General features: G+C 33.7%; 1 protein-coding gene across 2 annotated transcripts; it reads right to left on the bottom strand.

The window, feature by feature from the left end:
• Positions 1-4,524: 4,524 nt before the first annotated feature.
• LOC149537534 (uncharacterized) lies at positions 4,525-10,098 on the bottom strand. 2 transcript variants are annotated; one of them, XM_089798937.1, is made up of 3 exons: positions 9,875-10,098; positions 9,592-9,789; positions 4,525-5,157 (listed from the first exon to the last, which is right to left on the bottom strand). In XM_089798937.1, exons 1-3 carry the CDS (start codon positions 10,024-10,026, stop codon positions 4,914-4,916), a joined length of 594 nt encoding a protein of 197 aa, XP_089655063.1. In that variant the 5' UTR covers positions 10,027-10,098; the 3' UTR covers positions 4,525-4,913. The 2 variants fall into 2 exon arrangements, with proteins under 2 accessions (XP_089655063.1, XP_089655064.1); XM_089798938.1 differs by having other exon boundaries at positions 4,525-4,840.
• Between the last annotated feature and the right edge of the window lie 13,127 nt (positions 10,099-23,225).

Here is a 23,225-nt window from a genome sequence, read left to right as displayed (position 1 = left end):
TCAAATGAAGGGAAAAAGTGAGTAAGGAAAAGGATTACAAAGAGAGAGTTCTAGCTATAATCAATATCAAAATTTGTAAAGAAAGAATCTTTATAGATGAAATTTATGTAAATTGGATGTAGAAAAATGTAAGGGGGGAGAGGGAAGGCCCCTCCAAAGCCCTTTGCAGAAAGACAAAGGCAAATGTATACTTTATACAAGACTAAAAAGTCTCAAGCAAGACTGAGGTTTCTTCCCCATTCTTTTTCCCCTAGTGCCTGCACTTTAATGGGGATAAATTGTACATTCAATTATTTCAATTCAAATATGAAGGCTTCCAAGCCATTTACCGATAATAAAAAAATAAAAATTTATTTCTTAGTAATTTTCATAGTTACGATGTAATGTGTAAATACATGAATAATGATGACTTTGAGTTGTTGCATATAACAATTGAGTTGTAGAGTCCAAATTACAAACCACTTATTAAATTTAGTGTGACTCATACTACTACATATTAAACACTTGTCAAAATTTCTCTTTTTGGTAAGTCACCAAAATGATTTACTATTTATAGTAAGTCATCTCATACAAACTTTCTAATTATAGTAAGTCTCAAAAAAATCACATAGAAAATTAATAGAATATTAGACTTAAGTTGACTACATAGAGAGAGAGAGAGAGGGGGGGGGGGGAAGAGAGGTGAATATACAAAGACAAAATTTATAAACAAATAAAGCAATGTGAGAAAAAATAGAACTCAAACTAAAAGGAAAGAAAGGAGGAAAAATAACAAATCTAAGAAAAAGTGTAAAGAACAAACAACTAAACTCAAGGAAACAAAGGTTCAACCAAAAGAAATAAGTGGAGAAACCGAAGATGATAAATAAAAATAGAACTATATATAAGGGGTAAAAATATCTCTTTATCATAATCATCTCGACTAGGCTTGGAATTTGACGGTCACCCTTGCCTATCATGTACATTTTTCATGATGGTTCCATCATGTTGATGCCCTTCATTTTACTTTTGAAAATAAATATTGATTGTATTTCTTCAATAAATTTATATTTAATGAATATAATATAAGTATAAATTAGTAATATTTACAAAAATCTCATATCTAGAAGTTTTTAGATTTATACATTTTATAAAATAATATAAAATTCTAGAAAGCAATTTCAAATTTAGCATATATATCAACTTAAGAAAGTTTCTAAATTTATATCTAGTACACTAATATAAGTATCATATTGATGGTTTTATAAAAAATTAACCTATCAATCAATATGGTCTAACAAATTTTCAACCTGTCAGATACGGCTAAAATGTTGAAAAATGACCACTACGGCCATCAAATTCTAGGTTTGATCCTGACGAATGATCATGAATTGAATCGAAACTCAACTTCTAATTGATCATGGATTGTAAAAATCTATTTACTCTTAATAGTGTATAGTTCAGATTTTAAACAATTGAATCCAAAAGCAACTTACAACTATAGACTGTTCTCATATTTTTGTATGAATGACATAAAGAGTCTTCAAATTTGATATCTCTTGACATCTACACTAGTTTTATTTATTAAATATAGATTTACAATTTAATTATATAAAATCACCATTTCATTGTCAAAGTTTTTATTTACTCACAGTTAGCTATAGTCACCTTTATATGTGGTGCTTACCACTTCAATAAATTCAACCCCCTTTCTTTCAAAGCACAATGTCAAAATGAAAAACATTAACCCCCCCTCTTTAGAAACATATCATCAAAATAAATAACACTATTAAGAAGCACCAATTGCAACTCAAAATATCTTACATAAAAAAATCACACCAATTACCAATTACGAAACATGTTTGCAAGGTACAAAGTATTTCAATAAATTAATAATACCTACTACCATTCATGGAGGAATATTTTTAATCCAATTTATGTTTCAACTTTCCTTATTTTCTACTCCCCTTATAAAGCCAAGTTTCATCTAAGAACTATGAGATATTTTACGATTACTCTCAGCATAATATATTTATGCCGAGAGGCATATACAATGGAAGCAACAATTCTCAACAGGAGAATATTCCAAGGAATAATCAGTGTAAGGTAAAAAGATTTGATGAGAGTTCCAAACGAAATTCACATTTAAAAATAATTTAAAATAGATTCCTTGTCAATGTCAATAAGAAAGAAAATGGAGCAGTTGCAAATTTTTTAATTAAATATAAATTATTAAATAATAAAATAATAAAGCATTCCCAAAAGAATAGTTGGCCAAAATAATAGGAATCCAAATGGAGACTGAAATATTAGGCCTAAAAAAATAGGACCTAAAAAAATAGGTCCGAAAAATATGTCCAAAAAAATAGAGCTGAAATAATTTCATTAAAAACTTAAATATTAAATTTTTTTTAAAAATAAAATTTTGCATGCACATTCATGTTTTTTTTTAAAAAGCCGAGAGGCTTTCTACAATGGCAACAATCTTCAATGTAAACATTTTCCATTTTGAAAAAAAATTGATGTTCATTTACATGTCAGAAAAACAAAATAGAAATAGACAAAATATAATTATAATTAAAAGCGTGAAAATTGTAGAGAGGAAATGGAAGTAAAAATGAAGCAGATCAAGAGCCTCAAATCATTTCCTTATGCCTCTTAGGCTCACATAAATATGCAATGATGAAAATAGATGCCTCGAGAAGGATATCTCTCAGCTTATTATATATATATATATATATAAGCTAGTGGGTAGTGGTAGAGACATCCATTGGGGGATATGAGAAGCCTTTCACAATTTACAAAAAAGGCTCCTTATTTCATTTTCATTTTGTAATTTGGAGGGAGGAAGAGGTGGAGATTACTGGAGGAGTAGATTGAAGTTTTTTTTTTTTTCTTTTTAAGTTTTTGAAGAGCAGTTGATTGAAGTTTTGAGGTAATTTTTTAGGTGAGATTTCTACTTTTTTATTTCTTTCTTAAATTTCGTTTTGCCTTTAGATTTAGTTATGCATTTAGATTTAATTATGTAGATTTAGTTTCAAAATAAGTTATAATATTCTAGTTTGACTTAGATTGCATTCAAAATTGTTTAAATTTTGTATAGAATAGTTTAGCCTTGCATGTTTGATTTAGATTTAAAATTGCATTTACAATCTATTCGATTTATATATTTGATAATACTTTTCATTTACATGTTTTTAATGTACATGTTCCAAATTAGTTTTAGATTTGCATATTTTGAAATGATTTTGGTTTATAGTAGTTTTATATTTGCATGTTTCAGAAAATTTAGCTTTTTGTGTTTCATACTTAAATGTTATCATTAATGTGAATGACAATGTCGATATATGAACGAAATTTATATTTTATTAAAGTTGATAATTTATTTAAAATAGACAAATCATATATTTAGTTTATATTTTGTCATTATTTAATTAGAGTATATATGTGTTTTATTTAAGTATTTTTCATTAAAAAAATATGTATATAATATTTATGTTTGTAATGTTTGAAAAGCAGAAGGCAATGCCACCATATTTCAAATATTACAATCTAAATGCTTCAGTCAAAATAGTTTAATTTTTATTTATCTAATTCTGAACATTAATCATTTGAAAGAAATTATGTTAATTTCTAATAAAAAATTTATTATGATTATTTCTATATGGTGATGTTTGTTTATAATTTTGCATGATAATATTTGAGTTGTGGATGCCTTGAACATGGAATCAAACATTATTGATACTAGATTGATTACTTCAATGGCCTCAAATGATTTCTCTGATATTAAGTTTGACAAATGCTGACAAATAATTAAAGAGTTGTGCACAAATATAATTAAAATTGTGGAGAACACAATATTATCAATTGACTATGTTGAGGAAATGGAAATAATGCATATGAAAGATGTAGAAAAATTCATGCGTGACACATCTGCAAAAGTAGATGGGTTTCCCTCCATGACGAAAGAAATTTTTCACAATCATTGTTCAAATAAAGGTTGCAATACAATCCTAATCATTGAAAAATGTGACACGTATTTACACTATTAAAGATAAATGTTATGTATATAGTTCATTCTTGTCACCGGTTTCAGACTTTTACTTCTTCTAATTACTTGTATTGAGAGTTGCGTTTCACCATTGTTCTAGGTACCTTTCATGAAGAAGAGAACAAGAAAAAATAAATCTATTTGTGTAAAAGATGTCTTCAATGGATGTGGCTACTAAAAATGTTAATTAAGAAAGAAAATTATTAGTCATTTTTATTGATTACAATTCTTAATCATTGCAATAAAACTTACATTAGCATTATAAAAAATTCAACAATATATAATGTTATTAAATCATGATGGATAAATGTTATTATTAGTTGCAAGATCATCTAAGAACTGTAGAATATTTTATTATTACTCTCACCATAATATATTTTGACAGCAGTCGAAAAAAACTTTGAGTAATTAAAATACATTAGCCAGGTTTCATGTAAGAACTATGGGATATTTTACAATTACTCTCACCATAATATATTTTGACAGAAGTCAAATAACTTTAAGTAATTAAAATACATTCCATGTAAATTTCATGTACATTCTTATGTTAATTGCCATGGCATCCTTTTATTCATCTATAAAATATTTGGAAAAAAGGAATACCATGAGGCATTCTGGTATAAAAAATTTAAAACTAGCTCCCCCTTGCTTGTACAAAAATGTTCTTGGTGACAAGTAATTAATGGTTCCAATACATACACACCACCAAACTCAGGTTTAGGGAAGAGGCCACCATATCCAAGCTTACATCACTTGGTGATAACATTTAAATCAGATATAGCTGTATCCTCTTTCATATACTCTGATATCCTGTTTCAAAATAGCTTTCTCGTCAATAACAATTATCTCAACCCCTGATAACTCTGCTACAGCTTATCTTTCATCAATCAAAGTAATCATCATCATAATCATCTCTCCTGATTAAGTTTCTAATTACATTTCCAACAAATAAGAGCACAAGCATAAGTCCGAAAAACTCAAAGCCCCCTCCAACACCAATGGCGACACTTGGTCCAGGAGCAAAAAATGAAAATGGTGACCATCCCCAACCACCAAAGAAGGGTGTGCCAAATCCATATCCTCCAAAGAGAGGTGGAGCTACAGGAGGATTGATGAATACATTTGTCCTGTATCAAAAACCAATGTTAGGAGATGCGAGATAACATTTCATGATTAAAATGATTATTGTTTCCCTTGCATAGAGCTTCAGATCTAACGCCATTATGAGAAGGGCATAAATAACATCAAATTGGTCTGCAAAACATATTTCAAGAGAGAAATTACTGGTCAAACGTTTAGCAACATAATAGCTAATAAAAGTCTTTTTTGTGAGCCATTTTTTTGTTAATTTATATTTGATAAGTAGGAGAAATTGTGCTATTGCTGTCAGGATTTAACTGTGTAGTTTTTTGAGTCAAATTCATTGACCCATATTTCATGAGTAGTGATTCACACATGAATCCATCTCTCATGAGAATAAATGGAACACTTAGCTCTCATTAGATCTGCGTGATGCTCACAAAGGTGAACCACCAGGACTTGCCGTGAGGTCACCCATCTCAGTACTACTCCAACTCGAGTGCACTTAACTATGGGAGAGTGAGTTTAACCATGGAGGAAACTCCGATGTTAAGCGCGTTCGAGCTGGAATAGTACTGGGATGGGTGACCTCCCGGGAAGTCCCGGTGCTTCACCTCTGTGAGCATCACCTAGATCCAATGAGAGCTGAGTGTTCCATTTATTCTCATGAGAGATGGATAAATTTGTGAATCACTACTCGTGAAATAAGGGTCAATGAGTTTGACTAAAAAAACTAAACAGTTAAATCCTGCCAGCAATATCACAATTAATATTCTTATTTTACCAATTACTACATTTTTCGAAAGTATATATGTCATCTCATTAAATTTACATCATGTTATTAGATTTGACAACATCCACGTATATTAATAGTAGAACTTATGCTTTTCTTTTTAGGTAACTTATTAATTCATATGTTTCTCCGGGTTTCAGGGATGGGAGGCATGGTTTTGGGGACTGAATCTTTTTATTAGTAAACAAGATAAATAGATTGAACTTAGAATTTATAAAATAATCAACTTCAAAAATTTGGATACATACTAAAACAAACTAAAAGAAGCTCAAGTTTGAAAAAGTTTGGGTTTTAGGTTTGAATTGATTTCAAGGATGACAATAAATTTATGGGTTTAGGTGTCTTTTAGGGTGAGGGCTCTTGCTGGTCTGTCCTTTAAGGTTGATTTGCTTTCGAAACACTAATTTTTTTCAGGACTTTTTAATGGTAAAAAGCTAGGAATGACCCTGGAGACCCAGAGCCTTTCAAGGGACCCTAGAGCTTTCACCTAAAAACTAGAAGGCAAACAAGGAGATGGGGTGCAGCAGGCGATCATGGACTATGGATTTCAAGCTCCTTTTCATAAATAATCTTCAAAGACCGAATAAACTAATCAAAAAGAAACTAAGATTAGTATAAAAAACTATATCATGCGACATAAAAATGCAAGACTTCAGTTTGACAAACATCCTAGATTTAACTTCATTGATTCAAACTTAGATATCCCTCACATGCTGTCCCTACCATAAGTACTACCTGTGGCACTAAAATCCCATAACATCTTTAAGTCTTATGTCGAAAAATGTTATAAGACAGTGATGCAAATGGTATAGCTATTTTTTCTATTCAAAGGTAACAGTTCTATTCACAGGTGACAAATCATTCACAATAATCAACGTAAGACCCAAAGTTGGTCTGAATTGAAAATCTTCTGCTATACGAAATGTTTGTGGCATGCTGGGATCGTTTAGTCATTGCAATTGCAGTTCACAATTTTCATGGTTTGTCTCTTCAGACTTCAGTTTATTTAATATGCCACTCTGAGTCCCAATCGTATCCTGTTGTTCATCACTATGCAACTTCTTCCATAATTAAGTAGCTCACTCTATCACTCTTTATGGACCAGTCCATATGCAATCCTTGTATAGGAAGACTGGCAAAACTTGACTCACCCTCTAATTTGTTCACATGGCTGAAAAGGAGCGCTATAAATTTTGAACGCGCATATGTGCATGCACACAAACAGACATATATATTCTTCCCTACCACCCAAACCTCACCCGTAAGGGGAAGGGGAAGGGGTCAAATTCCTATCTTCCCACAAATAGGTCTCACATGCCATATTAACAGGACTGCTACGCAATGACCTAAAAAACCACCATTTTTTTATTTGGTTAGTTGATAATGATCTATAATAATTAGTTGCAAGATCATAGTTACTATGTACTGTTGTCTGTGCAAATTTGCTAGGTGTCTATATGATGTACCCACCTCAGAAATAGTATACAGATCATTGCATAAAAACAAATAAAGTTTTTGAAGCCCTTATCATGGAACTACATCTACTGATCCTACAACGATTTTACAATTTCTTCAAGATTTCCAAGTGCCCCCGGCGTTGTTTCCAAGTTGAATATTTGCCCTTCTAAATGTTTATCCAGATTTCTGGCTTACAGTGGACACGAGCCCTCCCCGTTTTTTATGCCTTTACAATCTCAGTTTGACTCTTGTTGTAGAATTCCAACAGCATATGGAAAACATTTTCATCTGGAAATGCCTCCAATATATATATATATATATATATATATATATATCTCCTCCTCCATTGGAAACCATTTGCCAATTTTAATTCTATCCTGTCTAGAACATACCACAAAAGGCAATCCCTGGTTTTTTGTTGAGCTTTGTCATGGAGGCAAAAAATTAAACTAATATTCCAGAAAGTCAGGAATTTCCCTAGCTAATCGGGAACGTTGAAAGCACTTCATTAACATTCACCTGTATTTTGACAAACAGTTCTGAGTAGGCATAAGAGTACTCTAGTCATGATTGACAATGGGACATTCCAACCATACTGCTCCCAGATATGGAATCTGTATCCAGACCTATCAGAACATGTTGGCTATTTGTTGATTGAAATATAATGGTTTCTGTTCCAAAAATAAACCCTGATGATGATCGTCTTTACTAGTTTTCCAAAATATGTCTGTCATCAGGACTCTTTAGTATTGCATTAAAAGGCTCTACCATAGAAAAACAGACCAAGAAGGGCAATACGATTCCAAAGACAGCTCCAACAATGAAAGAAAGATACCAATTTAAAGAATTTGTAATAGGTACGATAAGAGATACCAATCATCTTAAGTAATATTTTACTAATGACTACCGTGCACAGGAAATTCAAAAATGAGATGGAAGAATTGTAGTAAGCAATAAACTCTCTATTGTATATTATTTCAGTCTACACTCTTTCCTTCTCTCTTCTATTGGGATGCCTATTACATAAATTGATTTTCAAAGATGGTCTCACAGATAGTGACCTGATCATTGGAGATAAGATGCACACATATCTGCAAATAAATTAATGGAGAAAAGGCAGACTTGATATCTCTAATAGAAGTTTATGTGATAAGTAGGAGATAATTTCCACAGCTAGTCAAATTGTGATGTGAATATCAGGATTTAACTGTGTGATTTTTGAGTCAAACTCGATGACCCATGTTTCAAAGTACCTTTTGAAGAGTGTGCGCCAGCTCTTGGCAAGAAGGTACTACTGATTCAAAGATGGTACCGATTCATGGAAGAAATCACCTGTCTAGTGAGCAGTAATCAATAGACTCAATAAGAAGGTGCTAATGCTCTTCACATGAATGATACCGTGCAACTCACACAGTAATCCTTCGCCCCACTTCCTAATGGAAAATACCATCACAGAAGACTCAAGTTGGAGCCTGTGCACCCTTCCGTTGATCCATTAAATTTTCAACAAAGGATCAAACCTAATGGTCCAAATGATCATTTTAAAAGACAACAGTTATGTAGAATATTCAGCTAATTAGAGGAGAGAATTTAAAGCTCTATTTGGCACTCAAATTTTACCAAGACCTTATTAGATATAGATGTTTAAAGGCCAGCCCATTGGGTATGCAACAGTCACTGACAAGAAGTGTCAGTGACCTGGGGATAACACCAAATTACAGAGGGAACTTCCAACCTAAAAACTAAATAGGATCAGAACAGTGCAAATTTTCCATTCACAGCATGATGCAATTCAATAAAAGAAACTCTCCGCGTCATTCGAAGAAAAAACATCTTTCAAATATTTTATTTGCAAGAACTTCTGAATTTGATCGAGTGAAGTTTGATCCAAAAAAACAAACTTTATACGCCCAAATCCAGAAGTTCTTGCAAATAATTAGCAAGGATCGTAGAAATCTGTTCTCGTTGATCTTTCCAATAATTGTATAGGTTAGTTGGCTGAAAAAGAATATCTTACAATTCAAATGCAATCAATCAACAAGTTCAAGATTAATCAGACAGCATTCATGTCAGAACCTAGATAATTCAACAGGGTCAGTAAAAATTAGAGAAGAACACCTTCGATTCACATGCACTTAAACATTTTGTTCAAGATCAGTCCAAGAACAACCATGTCAAATTAAATTTGAGATATTTTATTTTAGTATCTTGAAAGTATGTCTGAACTCACCTAGAGTTATTTATTCTCGGACCAGATGACCTTGGTGCAGAGGGCGGAGGACGGCTTGAACGAAAGGCTTGGCCTCCAGCCCGCCCTCCAGTCTTGGCAGCCATGGCATCCCCTGGTGTTCCAACAATCAAAAGCCCTGCTGCAAAGGCTGCCACTGCCATCTTGGTTAAACCCTCACCATCCCATCTTTTGACATCCCTGTCAATTAAAGCAAATATATTTGAGAAAATCCTCACTAAATTTATCAATAGGGAAAAAAAATCCACCATATCACTTTACATACCTTGAGCAAACAATTTGATCTTCCTCAGGGGCTGAACAATGGCAACGCAAAAGTCTTTTACCAGGTCTGGGGTTTCTGCTATAACTATTTAATTGTACATGAAATTTTGCCACTCCAGGAGGAGTGTTCGTCAGTGCGTTTGTCAATGCCATAATACTTCAACTCTGATGAAATCTACAGTAACTCAGAATTTGCTTGTAGATAAATTTGCTGGAAATGACGTTGAGAAATTTATCGATGCGAATGAGCAGTTTTATTGTGGATTGGGTAGATTCTGGGATAGAAAACGCCACTTGGCGAAATCAGAGTGGTGCAAGTCGTCAAAATCTAGAATTTGTGATATTTTGAGACGGATACTCTAGAGGATTTCATAGATGCGTGCATGACTGTGGTGAGGAAATTTTCTTCTGCAAATAAAAATTACATGGGCGAGATGTGAATTCATTGAATCTTTAGCACGGGAAGGATTCATACATATTTGTTCAAGTTGTTTTAAGGAAGATAGTTTAAAAAAATTCTAATTCCCGTTTTATATTATAAACAAATTTGTTACAAATTAATTTATTACAACATATAAAGGAAGAGATCTAGTAAGCCATAATTTGCTTTCAATGATTGATATAATATCGTTATAGATATTGCTTTTAAAATGTCCTAAAAATGATAACACATGCACTAATGGCCAATCGCACATGTACTAATAGTTGAACATTTTTTTAGCTTTCTTGGTTGTTGATTGGTCCATTTGTACAAAAAGTATTGTTTTTGTTTTGTGTGCAGCTACTGGGGGTTGAACATAATAGGTATCTAGCGAACGTTTAGAAATGGCAATTTTCGATCACTTTGCACTACACAATCTCTTCAAAGAGACTCACAAGTGCCCAAATGTTGAAACCTTAGCTTTAAGCTCTTCAGTCACCTACAGAGGTATACCGAAAAAATTGACATAATTCTTCTTATGATTTAGGAGATTTAGGTGCATGAAGTTAGTGTCGGTGGCTACTGGGTCTCTTCCCCTAATCCTACAAATTAATCTTTACCTATTTTATTACAATACTATGAATCAATTTATAACTAGATTCTAATAAATAAATAAATTGATGAAAGTAAATTACTATTTAATTTCATTATCTATTTTGTTTATATAGGTGAAACTCACTTTAAGTGTGTTACATTCTTGTAATAATTATAAAACATTTGCAAAATTTACATCTACCTATGTCATTCAACATCAAAACGAGTTTGACTTTCTCTAGTCACCCAATAACATTATGAGCATCATTAGGCATACTGTAAACCACCAAAGCAACAAAATATTGTCAACCAAATAGAAATATTTCATTGTTGGCTATTACCTAGAGACATACCAATTGGCTTCTCCAACTAGTGCTTCTTACACATTATCTATGGACAATAAGGTCCACATTCACTATGGTTTGCAACCTCCAACAAGTCGTCCATACCTTCACCAACATCCTTATCTTCCTCCACAATTTGTGAATCACTCTTATCTATGTCGTCAAATTTCCTCTTTGATGTAGGTCCAAAGCCACTACAAGCACTTCCTTAATGCCAAACTTAGAATGGAATTTGAAAATAACACTCCCTTAGCTATTACCAATTTTGAATGTTGGCAATTTTGATGAGTCCTCTAAGAAGGTGAGTGGAAATTCATCTACTATTTAGTCACATCTACCTTTAACATAGTAGTCACTTGGTAGAGGGACACCAACCCCAACCCCAACCTCCATGTTGTTCAAAACATCCTCCAAATTAGCTTGATGCAAAGAGTTGTCACCATTTCCTTGAGTTTGCCAATATTGCGGACAAATGTTTAAAAAATGGCCAAGATACATAATTCACTTTGTATCTATGGTCAACTTCATGAAGTTTTTCCCAAAAACCATCATAACAACATACATTACCAACCTATGCCTAGTCTAGAAAATTTTGAGCATCATTTTCTCCATCATCACACTTAGGTGATGGCATATGCCTCTTGACACTAAGAAACTTTACCAGAGTGTTATTCTTGTGGAGTTTGACTAGTCTCCAAGTGGAAGATTGTTGTTATATAGAGCCTAATTAGACTTTGAGGTTAATTTTCCTCACTTCTATAGACCTAGTTTCCCTTTTTTTTAACAAGAGTTTGGGGTAGTGCCCCCAAGATGGGTTCGAGGAGAAATGCCCCTTATAGCGTCTGGAGGCAACAATGCCTCTTAAAGTTCAACTGATTTTTCTATTAGCTGACATATTCTAACCCTATTTCTATTACAAATTGATTTACTACGACATATAGGGGAAGAGATCTAGTAAGTCATGACAGAGTTCAATGATTGATATGATATTGTTATAGTTTTAAAAGGTCCTAAAAATGATAACACATGTCCTAATAGTTGAACAATTTTTAGCTTTATTGGTTGTTGATTGGTCCATTTGTGCAAAAAGTATTGTTTTTGTTTTGTAAGCAGCCGTTGGGGGTGAACATAATGAGTATCAAGCAAACGTTTTGAAATGACACTTTTTGACCACCTTGCACTACACAACCTCTTCAGAGAGACTCATAAATGCCCAAATGTTGAAACCTTAGCTTTAAGCTCCTGAGTCACCTACAGAGGTATACCAAAAAAATCAACATAATTCTTCTTATGATTTAGGAGATCTAGGTGCATGAAGTTAGTGTCAGTGGCTACTAGGTCTCTTCCCCTAATACTACAAATTAATCTTTACCTATTTTATTACAATACTATAAATCAATTTATAACTAGATTATAATAAATAAATAAATTGATGAGAGTAAATTACTATTTAATTTTATTATCATTTTTGTTTATATAGGTGAAACCCGCTTTAAGTGTTTTACATTCTTGTAATAATTACAAAACATTGGCAAAATTTACATCTACCTATATCATTCAACATCAAAATGAGTTTGACTTTCACTAGTCACCCAATAACATTATGATCATCATTAGACCTACTGTAAACCACCAAAGCAACAAAATATTGTCAACCAAATATAAATATTCCATTGTTGGCCATTACCTAGAGACATCCCAATTGGCTTATCCCGCTAGTGCTTCTTACATATTTTCTATGGAAAATAAGGTTCACATTTGCTATGGTTTGCAACCTCCAACAACTCCTCCATACCTTCATCAACATCCTTATCTTCCTCCACAATTTGTGAATCACTCTCATCTATGTCATCAAATTTCCTCTTTGACATAGGCCTAAAGCCACCACAAGCCCTCCCTTGATGCCAAACTTAGACTATGATTCAAAGATAACACTCCCTTAGCTATTACCATTTTGACTGTTGGCAATTTTGATGGGTCCTTTAAGAAGGTGAGTGGTGTTGGAGTTCTTTCTGGTAAGGAACATATTAGGTGGGTTTAAACTTGATACCAGGAAACAAAAGACAGGGACAAGCCTAAGGATGAGCTAAATCCTATATTCAGCAAGGATAGATCTTAGATCTAGACCAACATTAACAAAGTCATCAGGACTCACTTCACTTTAGGTTCTACAAGGCCAAGGCAGACAAACCTTAGGGATTGATCTTATTAACTTGATACTCTTCTCTGCAAGACTATCCCCTATAACAGAAATGGTCAATGTTCTATGATTTGCCAATAAATTTTTTTATCACAATAGCTAATTACAACCAAAAAGTAGATGCAAATAAGTAACGATTAGCACTTCTAGTTCTTCAATACATAAAAAGATAAATTGATATTTGATTAAAGATTTGGATATCATCATAACCCAGGTATGCAACAATAGAGAATATGCAATCTTTAAGCTGACCAATCCCTTATCCATTGGGCATCAACTAAACCTTAACATACACATGGATACCTGAATTATACTCATATATCCAAACATTTGATCTATCTATTTGGCTTGCAATTAGACATCAATCTTTAAATGAAGTTTGTACTTATCATATCCTCCTATGATCCCTGCAATTTTGTCAATGGCATATCAAGCAAATTACTCGAGTCCTTGACCCAACAACAAGACACACAATGACATACAACTTTAACACAAGCTGCAAATGCACAATATGCACTTTGGGCATATATCATAGAAAATTACAAAACTCATAGAAAAGGAGATAAACCTTAGAATGAAATTTCCAATAAAACTTTGTATTCATTCCTTGGAATCAATACATCATATGTATGTCCAAAATTAGAAAATACAAAATGAATGATTGTATTATCTAATGTTCAGAAGAAAACTACACTACTGCTATTCATGACAAAGGAAATACTAAGACTAGTATCACAATAGTCAAGAAATTCTCCAACCCTGGAACCCTTCTGGTCTCACAATAGTGTGAAAAATATCCAAAATTGGAACCCCTACAACCCCTCTAATGAGCAAAGAAGAAAGATGTATGGAGGAGAAGAAGTTTCTGGATCTACAATCTAATTCTGACATGTGTCCTGCTGAAATTGTCTTCATCTTGATGTTGTTGAAACTGATCAACTTCATCTGCCGGTAATCAAAACCATAAATATTATTGCAAAAATATCTGATATATCTCCTTAAAATAATCAGCAAAATATCCTCTAAAGAAATATTAGATACACATCATAATATGTGCTGGAGCTTTAAATCTAATCTTGGTTTACCATATTTTTCTTTTGTAGTGAAACTCAACTATACTATCAGCAAACACTTCATTGCTTCCAATTGCCTTTAAAACATTCAATTCTACTTTTAAGTGGTCAGTGAAATCTAATCTGATGCAAATCTGATCATAATTGATTTCAATTCAAACTAAAAACATCAAATCTACACTTTAAATTGAGGATGCCCCAAAAACACAAATCTTCCTGTAGCCACTTCTGGTGAATACTTGTGTAAAAATCAACTATAAAAATGGATAGTGCATCTTTTCCTGGTTCCGTCAATATATTACATTGTATATTTTGGGTAAAAACCATGCCTTTGAGGTCGATTTGAAATTCTAGCCCTCAGGTAATGAACAGAGTTTAAAATGAAAAATTTAAGAAAATTATGTAGTTGAAACTATATAATATCATTAAATTAATCATTTTTATCAACTTCAGAATACACACTCAGTTTGGAAGATAATTGAAATATGAATTTTTTTTAGTTTCAATTTTAAATCCCTTCCTCTGCCACTTGTCAAATTCTCATTTGCCATTTGACCCGAGCGGGCCCTACATCCATTTATGCAACACTTGAAATTTGAAGTATCTCCCATAACATCTTAACATGAAAAATTTCATCCTATGACCATACGCCATTGTGGACCATTGGAGCATCTTAGCCTCATTTATCTCTCCCTACGATCTTCCGACTGGGCGTAGCATCGCAACTTCATATTTTAATCCACCTGATCCTACGATTTGGCATATGGTTGAGCCTCTTCATTTGTACACCAACGATCTCTTGATAGTGTCATAACATCATAAGGCTTTCATTATCCTCATTAGATCTTACGAATGGCCTCCCATATTGCCACATGACACCTCCTCCTACAAGCATTTCATTGGTCAAAATGATTGTTTAGTTGCTGCCATTCAACTGCTCGGATGGGCAAGCCCCTCCACACATTTCTTGTGCCTTTCATAAGTGTCCACTTGAGAGACATCCTAATCAATATGTGTTTTTGTATTAAAAGGCTTGCAATGCCTTTCACATGATGCATATGGGATAAAACCCATCTCTTGTATGGGCTTATGCCTTGAAATATAGGGCCCAAGGATTAAATATAGGCCCACCATTCATTCTGATTAGGCAAGCTAGGAGATGTTAGTTTGACCATGGGAAGTTGGTTGGCCTAGGTAAGATCACTATCCTAGACATTTCTTTGGGTGGGAACTATAGGGACTCAGTGTTGTGTAGAGTTCTCTAATTCAAGCAGACTATAGGGGTGTAGTTCAATGAATTGTCTCTAGGTTAGATAGAGAACTAACAACTTAACTTAGTGGGTGGGAGGGATTATAGTCAAGAGAGGGTAATGAAGAATTCTAGAGTACTATAGGAAACAACTACCTTTGCTCGCATTGGGGGTTGTAGTAAAAAACTTGGGTACTCTCCACCACTTTTAACTGTAGAGCACAGGCCCTTCTAGCTAATTCCTTCTACATGGAGCTCTGCTCTTGCCTTCACTTTGCATGGAGTTGTAAATGTCATGGATATCCCTTCTTGCAGTGAACTATAGCCCCCTTCCTTTTGGATTGCTATGCCCTGTCCCCAAGTCATGGACTTTCTTTACCCTCTGCTATGATTGATTTGCATCGTACTCAACATCATGGAGTACTTTGCTTTTTCCATGCATTGGAACCTTTCCTTCTCAATGTTGTGGATGTTTTGTTTATGGATGTGGATGCTTCTTGTAGATGGCACCACTATTGTTTTCTTTGGCTCTTCTCCCCTGCCTTGTTGCGGAAGATCTACTTGGTTATGTAGCTCTTCAAACTTCTTTTATGGGATGCTTTGTTGTTGCATGGATGACACTACTTTCTTCCTTTTGCCATGGACATTGGTTGGCTTCCACATGGACTACAATGTTTTCTTGCCTCCTTGCTAGGTCTGCTTTGAAAGATCCCTTCCATCTCTTCTGCATATTATCCCTCTAGAAAGTGGGATCTCAGCACTGCAAATTCTAGTGCTCCCTTATTTGTCACTCTCCAGAAATATCTCCACTTTCATCTTCGGCAAATGCAATCCTCTCAAATTCTTCAAACTAAGAGATCAAAATTTTAGCTCTCGCAATCATAGGATTAATTAAATGTTCCCAAGTGCATTGATTATAAAGAAAATAACACCACTTAATGAAAACCTCTGAAGCATCTCCTTGGACATAACAATGAGTCACAAATCGTTGTGGCTAAGACCACTTTACAAATATCCATTGGTATAGTCCCATGCTTTGGTTTATAATTGTCAAGCTTTCACTTTGTAAGCATCTTCAGTCGTGATTCGTGCAAATCCAATTATTATGGATATGAGATTTCCCCACCCTCTTGACCAACAATTCCAATTCAAAATTCTCCACTTGCATAATGGAAAGCAATTTCCTATACATTGATTGATTTGTCTAGGATACCAAATAGTCATTAGTTGCATCTATTTCCTTCTTTTCACCACCAACTTCATTGTATACACTTGACTTATTTACAGAAGAGGGTGACTTTAATGATTTTTTGGTGTCATTCTAGATCTCCATGGGCCCTATCTCATTTTTTTATGATTATGTACAATATCTTTACTTGGCTGAATCTTTGTGTTTGTAGGTAGCATAATCTTCCATGTTTGGTGAAGTTAGTCAGACCCCAAAGTGGGTCCGGCTAAAAAAAAAATTGAACTAAAACATCTGAACTGTCAGAGTGATTTCACTGAGCTTGTACTCAATCATTTCTTTATCATTTAAAACTCACTTTTTACTGTCCTAACAACTATGATTTTTTGATAATAGGGCATGTTGCCTAGCTTTAAAACTAACCCAAATAGATAATTGGACTCTAAAAACTGAAATGATGATAGTCTGTTCTGCATTCTTGCATCTTGTCAGATCATGTCACATGATGATCACTCAGTCAAATGATATTGACATTCAAAGTTTCCTAGTTGAAATTGTCTACAAATAAACATGTTAAAAAACCATAAAACACATTTGGTTTTAGCTTTAAAAACTAGGCAAACAAATGCTTGAAGGTTTGAAAAATGGGTAATTAGTTCATTACCATGAGGAGAATATAATTTTGTGACTTGGGCTCATGATGAATAACAGGACACATTTGGCAAATGTGTGAAGTTAGGTACTCAGAATTGTAGACTGGAAACATCAATAGAAAAGTGTTTTTTGCAAATGAAATGGTCATGGGAAAGTGTGCAGATAGATTCATCAAGGTTTACAAAATGGCACACTTGAAGTATTTTTGGAGTAGAATACATTGGTATAAACCATTTGATCTCATCTATTACAAATTCAGAGTTACAACATCCCAAATAGGGGTATTGACCAATTTGCATTTTGTGACACCAGTAAAAAGTTATACATTGCATTTAGAATCGCATTTGAAAATGGATCAAATGGATTCGTCAAGGTTTACAAACTTGCAACATAGCAAGTGTATGACCTCTAGAATCAAAATGCAATGCAAAAGGAATTTTCTTAGTATGGTGAATTGGGTCAAAGTTATAATAGGTCAAATATGGCTTCCTGGATTTTAAGGTATTTTGCATGAGCATGATAGAGATAAGTAACCAAATTTGAGGGATTCAAAACCTAGTCAAAAAATATTGAAATGACTCAAAAATTGAAACATAGGTTCACTGATATGCATACTAAACAATCTCAAGGCAGCGAATTATGAAACATTATTGGGTAGAAGATATTCGAATACAAACTAGTCCTCCTATTGTTGTTTGAAAAATGCAAAAATGCATAATTGAACACTGCTCAAAATAGAACTTCACATTATGATTTAGAATGTCAGTTTATCATTATAGAATGCATAGATGTGCTAAATGCAAGGTGTTAGAGACATTAAACACCTCTTAGTTCTTAATACAATAGCCGTGTACATAAGCATGAAAATGTGCATAAAGGCCCAAAGTGACTCAAAATTTTGGAATGGTACTCAAAACAAGAATGCAATTTTGAGTCCCATCGGTAGCTCTCTCTAGGGATACATGCTCCTTACAAGCATGTAAGGATTCAAATTTTTGGTTGAAGAAGACCAATGAAACAAAAACTTTCTCCAAACAACTTATTGAAAATAGGGAATCTATTCTAACTGTACAAGATGGTAACGCCGGGCCACCAAACTTCTCAAAAATTCTTACCTCTATCAAAAACATGATTCTCATTTACATCTCTCTAAGGTAAGCTAGAAAAAACTTTTCCATTAGTTTCATGAAACACATCAAAATTCTCAATTAGCTCAGTCAGTGAAACAAAATAATTTTCTCGACTTTCATAGTGCATTCTAGGAACATTCTTAACATAATGCTCACTATGAAAATAGGGGTCAACATGCTCTAATATATTAGGATCAAATTGACACTTCTCTCAATTAAACGAATCATGCACTTCATCAATTTTCAAAGTGAAAGATTCATACTCAACTTGGGGGAAATGATCAGACACACCTTGAAAATATGTATCTTTATGTATAGTCAATTGGTATTCAAATGAATATTCAAATTTATACTCACAAATGTCATCCATGTCAATGAATAAAACTAATCCAAGGCTCTCTAGTGATTCTTCACAATCAACAAATGGATCAATCAAGTTAGAGCATCATCATAAAATTCCTTGTAAGGTGCTGGCAGATTTTCAATAACCATTTCATCTGACACCTTGCTATCATCATCACAAAATGTAATGTCATCATTACAATCACTGTCACACTTAAAAAGAAAAACAATCTGATCTCTAACAATAGTGAGATAATGTATCATCATCAAGGTTGACCTCAGCCAAATCGAAACATTCCCTATGCTCTTCAAAAAGCGGGTTGATAATTCCATGTAGAGCTCCCTTGTAAACATTACAACAAGTAATGTGCTGATCAATATCAAACTCTTCACCATACAATGGATTAGTGAAAACTTTGAGACCAATTCCAACATCATTGTCATGAAAAATTCCATCTTGTGAAGAGGAAAAATCAAAATCATCATCATCATTAATTAAAGACACAAAATCCACTTCATCAACTAATCATGTAGAATATAAATCAATATTACTCACATCGTCTTCACTAAGATGATTCAAATGACTTGCCCACCAATCATCTCTTATTTTATCACTAGGTGTTGTTGTAGTAACCATAGAATTACTTATATGCTAATGATTACAACTACATACATCCCCATGGCATTCATCTACACAACTAGGTAGTTCATCTTTATAAATAATTTCTTTGTCCTCGTATTGTGTAAATAATTTCTCTCTCAAAATTTCAACTACATGCTGATTTCTACAACTCAAAAATGGAATTTCACTTTCATTTTCAGATCTAGAAAAATAAACTATAACTTTACTTGGATAAGAACACTTACTTTCCTCATTGCTCTCTTCTTCCCAATGTGCATCAGACTCATATGAAGATGAACATGTAATATCATTGTCCTCACTTTGATTTGAGTAACCACTCTCATCATCTTCTTCATATGATGCCTCTTCATCATATATCAGATCAACAACATTATTCACATCACTTGAAACACAACTTTCAACATATTCACCCACATAAAACTGAGATGGATGCCTTGCAACTTCATGAGTAGTTACATTCTCAACACAAAGAAAATCATTAATAGGAGAAGCAACAACTAAAATTAAATCTTGCATATATAACTTATCAAGTGAATCAACCTTAACATCCATTGTTGAAGTACTACAAACATGTGCACTCTATTCAACAAGAACAATATCATCTCTCCTTTGAAACAAAGAGACTTCAACTTCAACTTCACATGTTTTTTATTCTGAATTTTTAATAAGATTATCTATAGCAACAGGGGAACATATACATTGGTCTATATTTAAATACTCAACATGATATTGTTCTTTATTTTTGACTTCATCATGTAGGCAAACACCCTTAGAGTAATGACTCCTAGTTAGTCCATACCTTTTGTTGCTTTCAATCTCTATTATTGTCATGAATGCCTGATACAAAGTCTTGGGCTCCTTATCCCTCAACCTATAACTCATTTTCTTATCAAATGCATCAAGATAAACTACTAGACACACTTGATCATTCAGTCTACATTTATTAGGAATCTCATTCAAGGTTCTTGCAAATCTGATATTGAAAGTAGGAATAAGTTCACCATTCCTGAGTTGAATTTTCAAGAACTTCTCAAAAGAATTAGAGATGCTTACCCTTTCCTCAAATTGCTACATGATGGTTGAATGTAACTCACCCTAAGATGAAATAGAACATGCTAACAGAAAAGAGAACCAATCTCTAGCATCACCTTCTAAAGTTTGAACAAACAACTTCATATGCACATCTTTATGAGTAATCTCCAAATTGTCAATCAAATCACTAAATATTTGAATATGCTAATTGGCTGAATCCAAATGGTTCCCACTAAACTTAGGAAAATGTGTTCTAAAATCATATGGGATGGTTTTTTGAAAACCACGAAGGCCATCAAAACATAATGGCATGTACCTCTTGGCAGAGATAGATCTATGATTTTGGTCAATGGACTACATACTACATGAAAAGAAATCTGTCATTTCTTGCAAACTTACAACTCACCAAAATAGCTTTTAGAATTTATAGCTTGTAGTAGATCTGAAAACTCATCTACCAACTTAATCTCTAACATAATCCAAGATGTAAATACATTTTCTAAAACTATCTTTCATAGAATATTTTGAGATGCAATAAACACTTCTTCTACTTGGTACTAAAAATATCACTTGATGGAGAAACCTTTTGTATAACTTACTTTCCTGAAAAAGAAATCTCAAGGAAATGGAAAATACCTTAAATGTGATGCTTCAAAACCTCTTCAATGTTGTGAACAACAATAGATTCAAATCTTGTCTTGATTTAGTAACTCTTGCATAGTATCACACATTTTCTTTACAACTATTACCAAGGGCCTGAGGTAACTTCTTCAAGTTTGCATTCCAACTATCTTAACCTTCACAATACCCTCAATTTCACAATTGTACGGGTACATAGATATAACTTCAAGTTGCCACTCACTAAGTGAGAAAATATTTTCCTAGCATGCACAAGACAACAACTTGGTCCAAAATTTACAACGGGTAGTTGAAAACTTACACACAACCTTGGAATTTCAAACCCTTAACAAAGTGAAAGAAACCTTTATTCTTGACCCTTAGATTCACAATAGTACTTCATGTTCCTTTATCTAACAGTGATCCTCAAAGATACTGCTAACATGAATAAGGCATAACTAAGAGAAACAAATCCAACAAGGAAATGAGAAGAAACTTACAATTTCTTGTTGTTGTAGTATTTTCATTATGTCTCTCCCTAGTAGAGTAACCATTTTGTTGGAGTTCTTTCTGGTAAGGAACATATTAGGTGGGTTTAAATCTAATACCAAGAAAAGAACAGAGTTTAATATTAAAAATTAAAAAAAAAAAACTATATAGTTGAAACTATATAATATCATTAAATTAATCACTTTTATCAACTTTAGAATGTATGCTCAGTATGGGGGGCGGGGGCCCTAGCTCGGTTGGCTAAATCTTCCCTATTGCAAGGGGTTGGTCACGGGTTCTAGTCTCCCCCGTCCTCGTGGTATCGGTGGGCATGTCGCACCAGCGCTACTGATCACGTCAAAAAGTTTACCAGGCGCAATTAGATATTGAAAAAAAAAATGTATGCTCACTATAGAAGATAATTGAAATATGAATTTTTTTTTTTAGTTTCAATTTTAAATCCCTTCCTCTACCACTTGTCAAATTCTTATTTGCCATTTGACCCTAGCAGGCCTCGCATCCATCTATGTAACACTTGAAATTTGAAGCATCTCTTGTAACATCTTAACATGAAAAATTTCATCCTTTGACCATATGCAATTGTTGACCATTGGAACATCTTTGCCTCATTTATCTCTCCCTATGATCTCCTGACTAGACATAGCATCGCACCTCCATATTCTAATCCACTCGATCCTACGATTTGGTGTATGGTCAAGCCTCTTCATTTGCATACCAATGATCTCCCGTCAATGTTGTAGCATCATAGGGCTTTCATTATCCTCATTTGATCTTGTGAATGGCCTCCCATATTGCCATGTGGCACCTCCTCTTGCAAGCATTTCATTGGTCAAAATGATTGTTTAGTTGCCACCATTTAACTAGCTAGATGGGTGGGCCCCTCCACACATTTGTTGCACCTTTCATAAGTGCCACTTGAGAGACATCCTAATCAATATGTGTTTTTGTATTAAAAGACTTGTAATGCCTTTCACATGATGCATATGGGATAAAACCCATCTCCTGTATGGGCTTACGCCTTAAAATATAGGGCCTAGGGATTAGATATATGCCTACCGTTCATTCTGATTAGGCAAGCCAAGAGATGTCAGTTCAACCATGGGAAGCTGGTTGGTCTAGGTAAGATCACTCTTCTAGACATTTGTCTAGGTGGGAACTATAGGGACTCAGTGGTGTGCAGAGTTTTATGATCCGAGTGGACTATAGGGGCATAGTTCCATGAATTATCTTTGGGTTGGATAGAGAACTGCTAATTTAACTTAGTGGGTGGGAGGGATTATAGTCGAGAGAGGGGTATGAAGAATTCTAGAGTACTATAGTTAATAACCACCTCTACTTGTGCTAGGGGTTGCGGTA

Source organism: Cupressus sempervirens, chromosome 9 (assembly GCF_028749045.1).
Source record: "Cupressus sempervirens isolate cs-2001-9-10 chromosome 9, ASM2874904v1, whole genome shotgun sequence".
NCBI classification, from domain to species: domain Eukaryota; kingdom Viridiplantae; phylum Streptophyta; class Pinopsida; order Cupressales; family Cupressaceae; genus Cupressus; species Cupressus sempervirens.
This window is presented reverse-complemented; position numbering and strand designations above follow the sequence as displayed.

What these genes read in the sequence shown, in the direction of transcription:
- LOC149537534 (XM_089798937.1), bottom strand. Translation starts at nt 10,026, where the DNA reads ATGGCATTGACAAACGCACTGACGAACACTCCTCCTGGAGTGGCAAAA. An exon ending in GATCAAATTGTTTGCTCAAG is followed by an intron (nt 9,790 to 9,874) that starts GTATGTAAAGTG and finishes TTTAATTGACAG; the next exon opens with GGATGTCAAAAGATGGGATG. An exon ending in CCGAGAATAAATAACTCTAG is followed by an intron (nt 5,158 to 9,591) that starts GTGAGTTCAGAC and finishes TTTTTGATACAG; the next exon opens with GACAAATGTATTCATCAATC.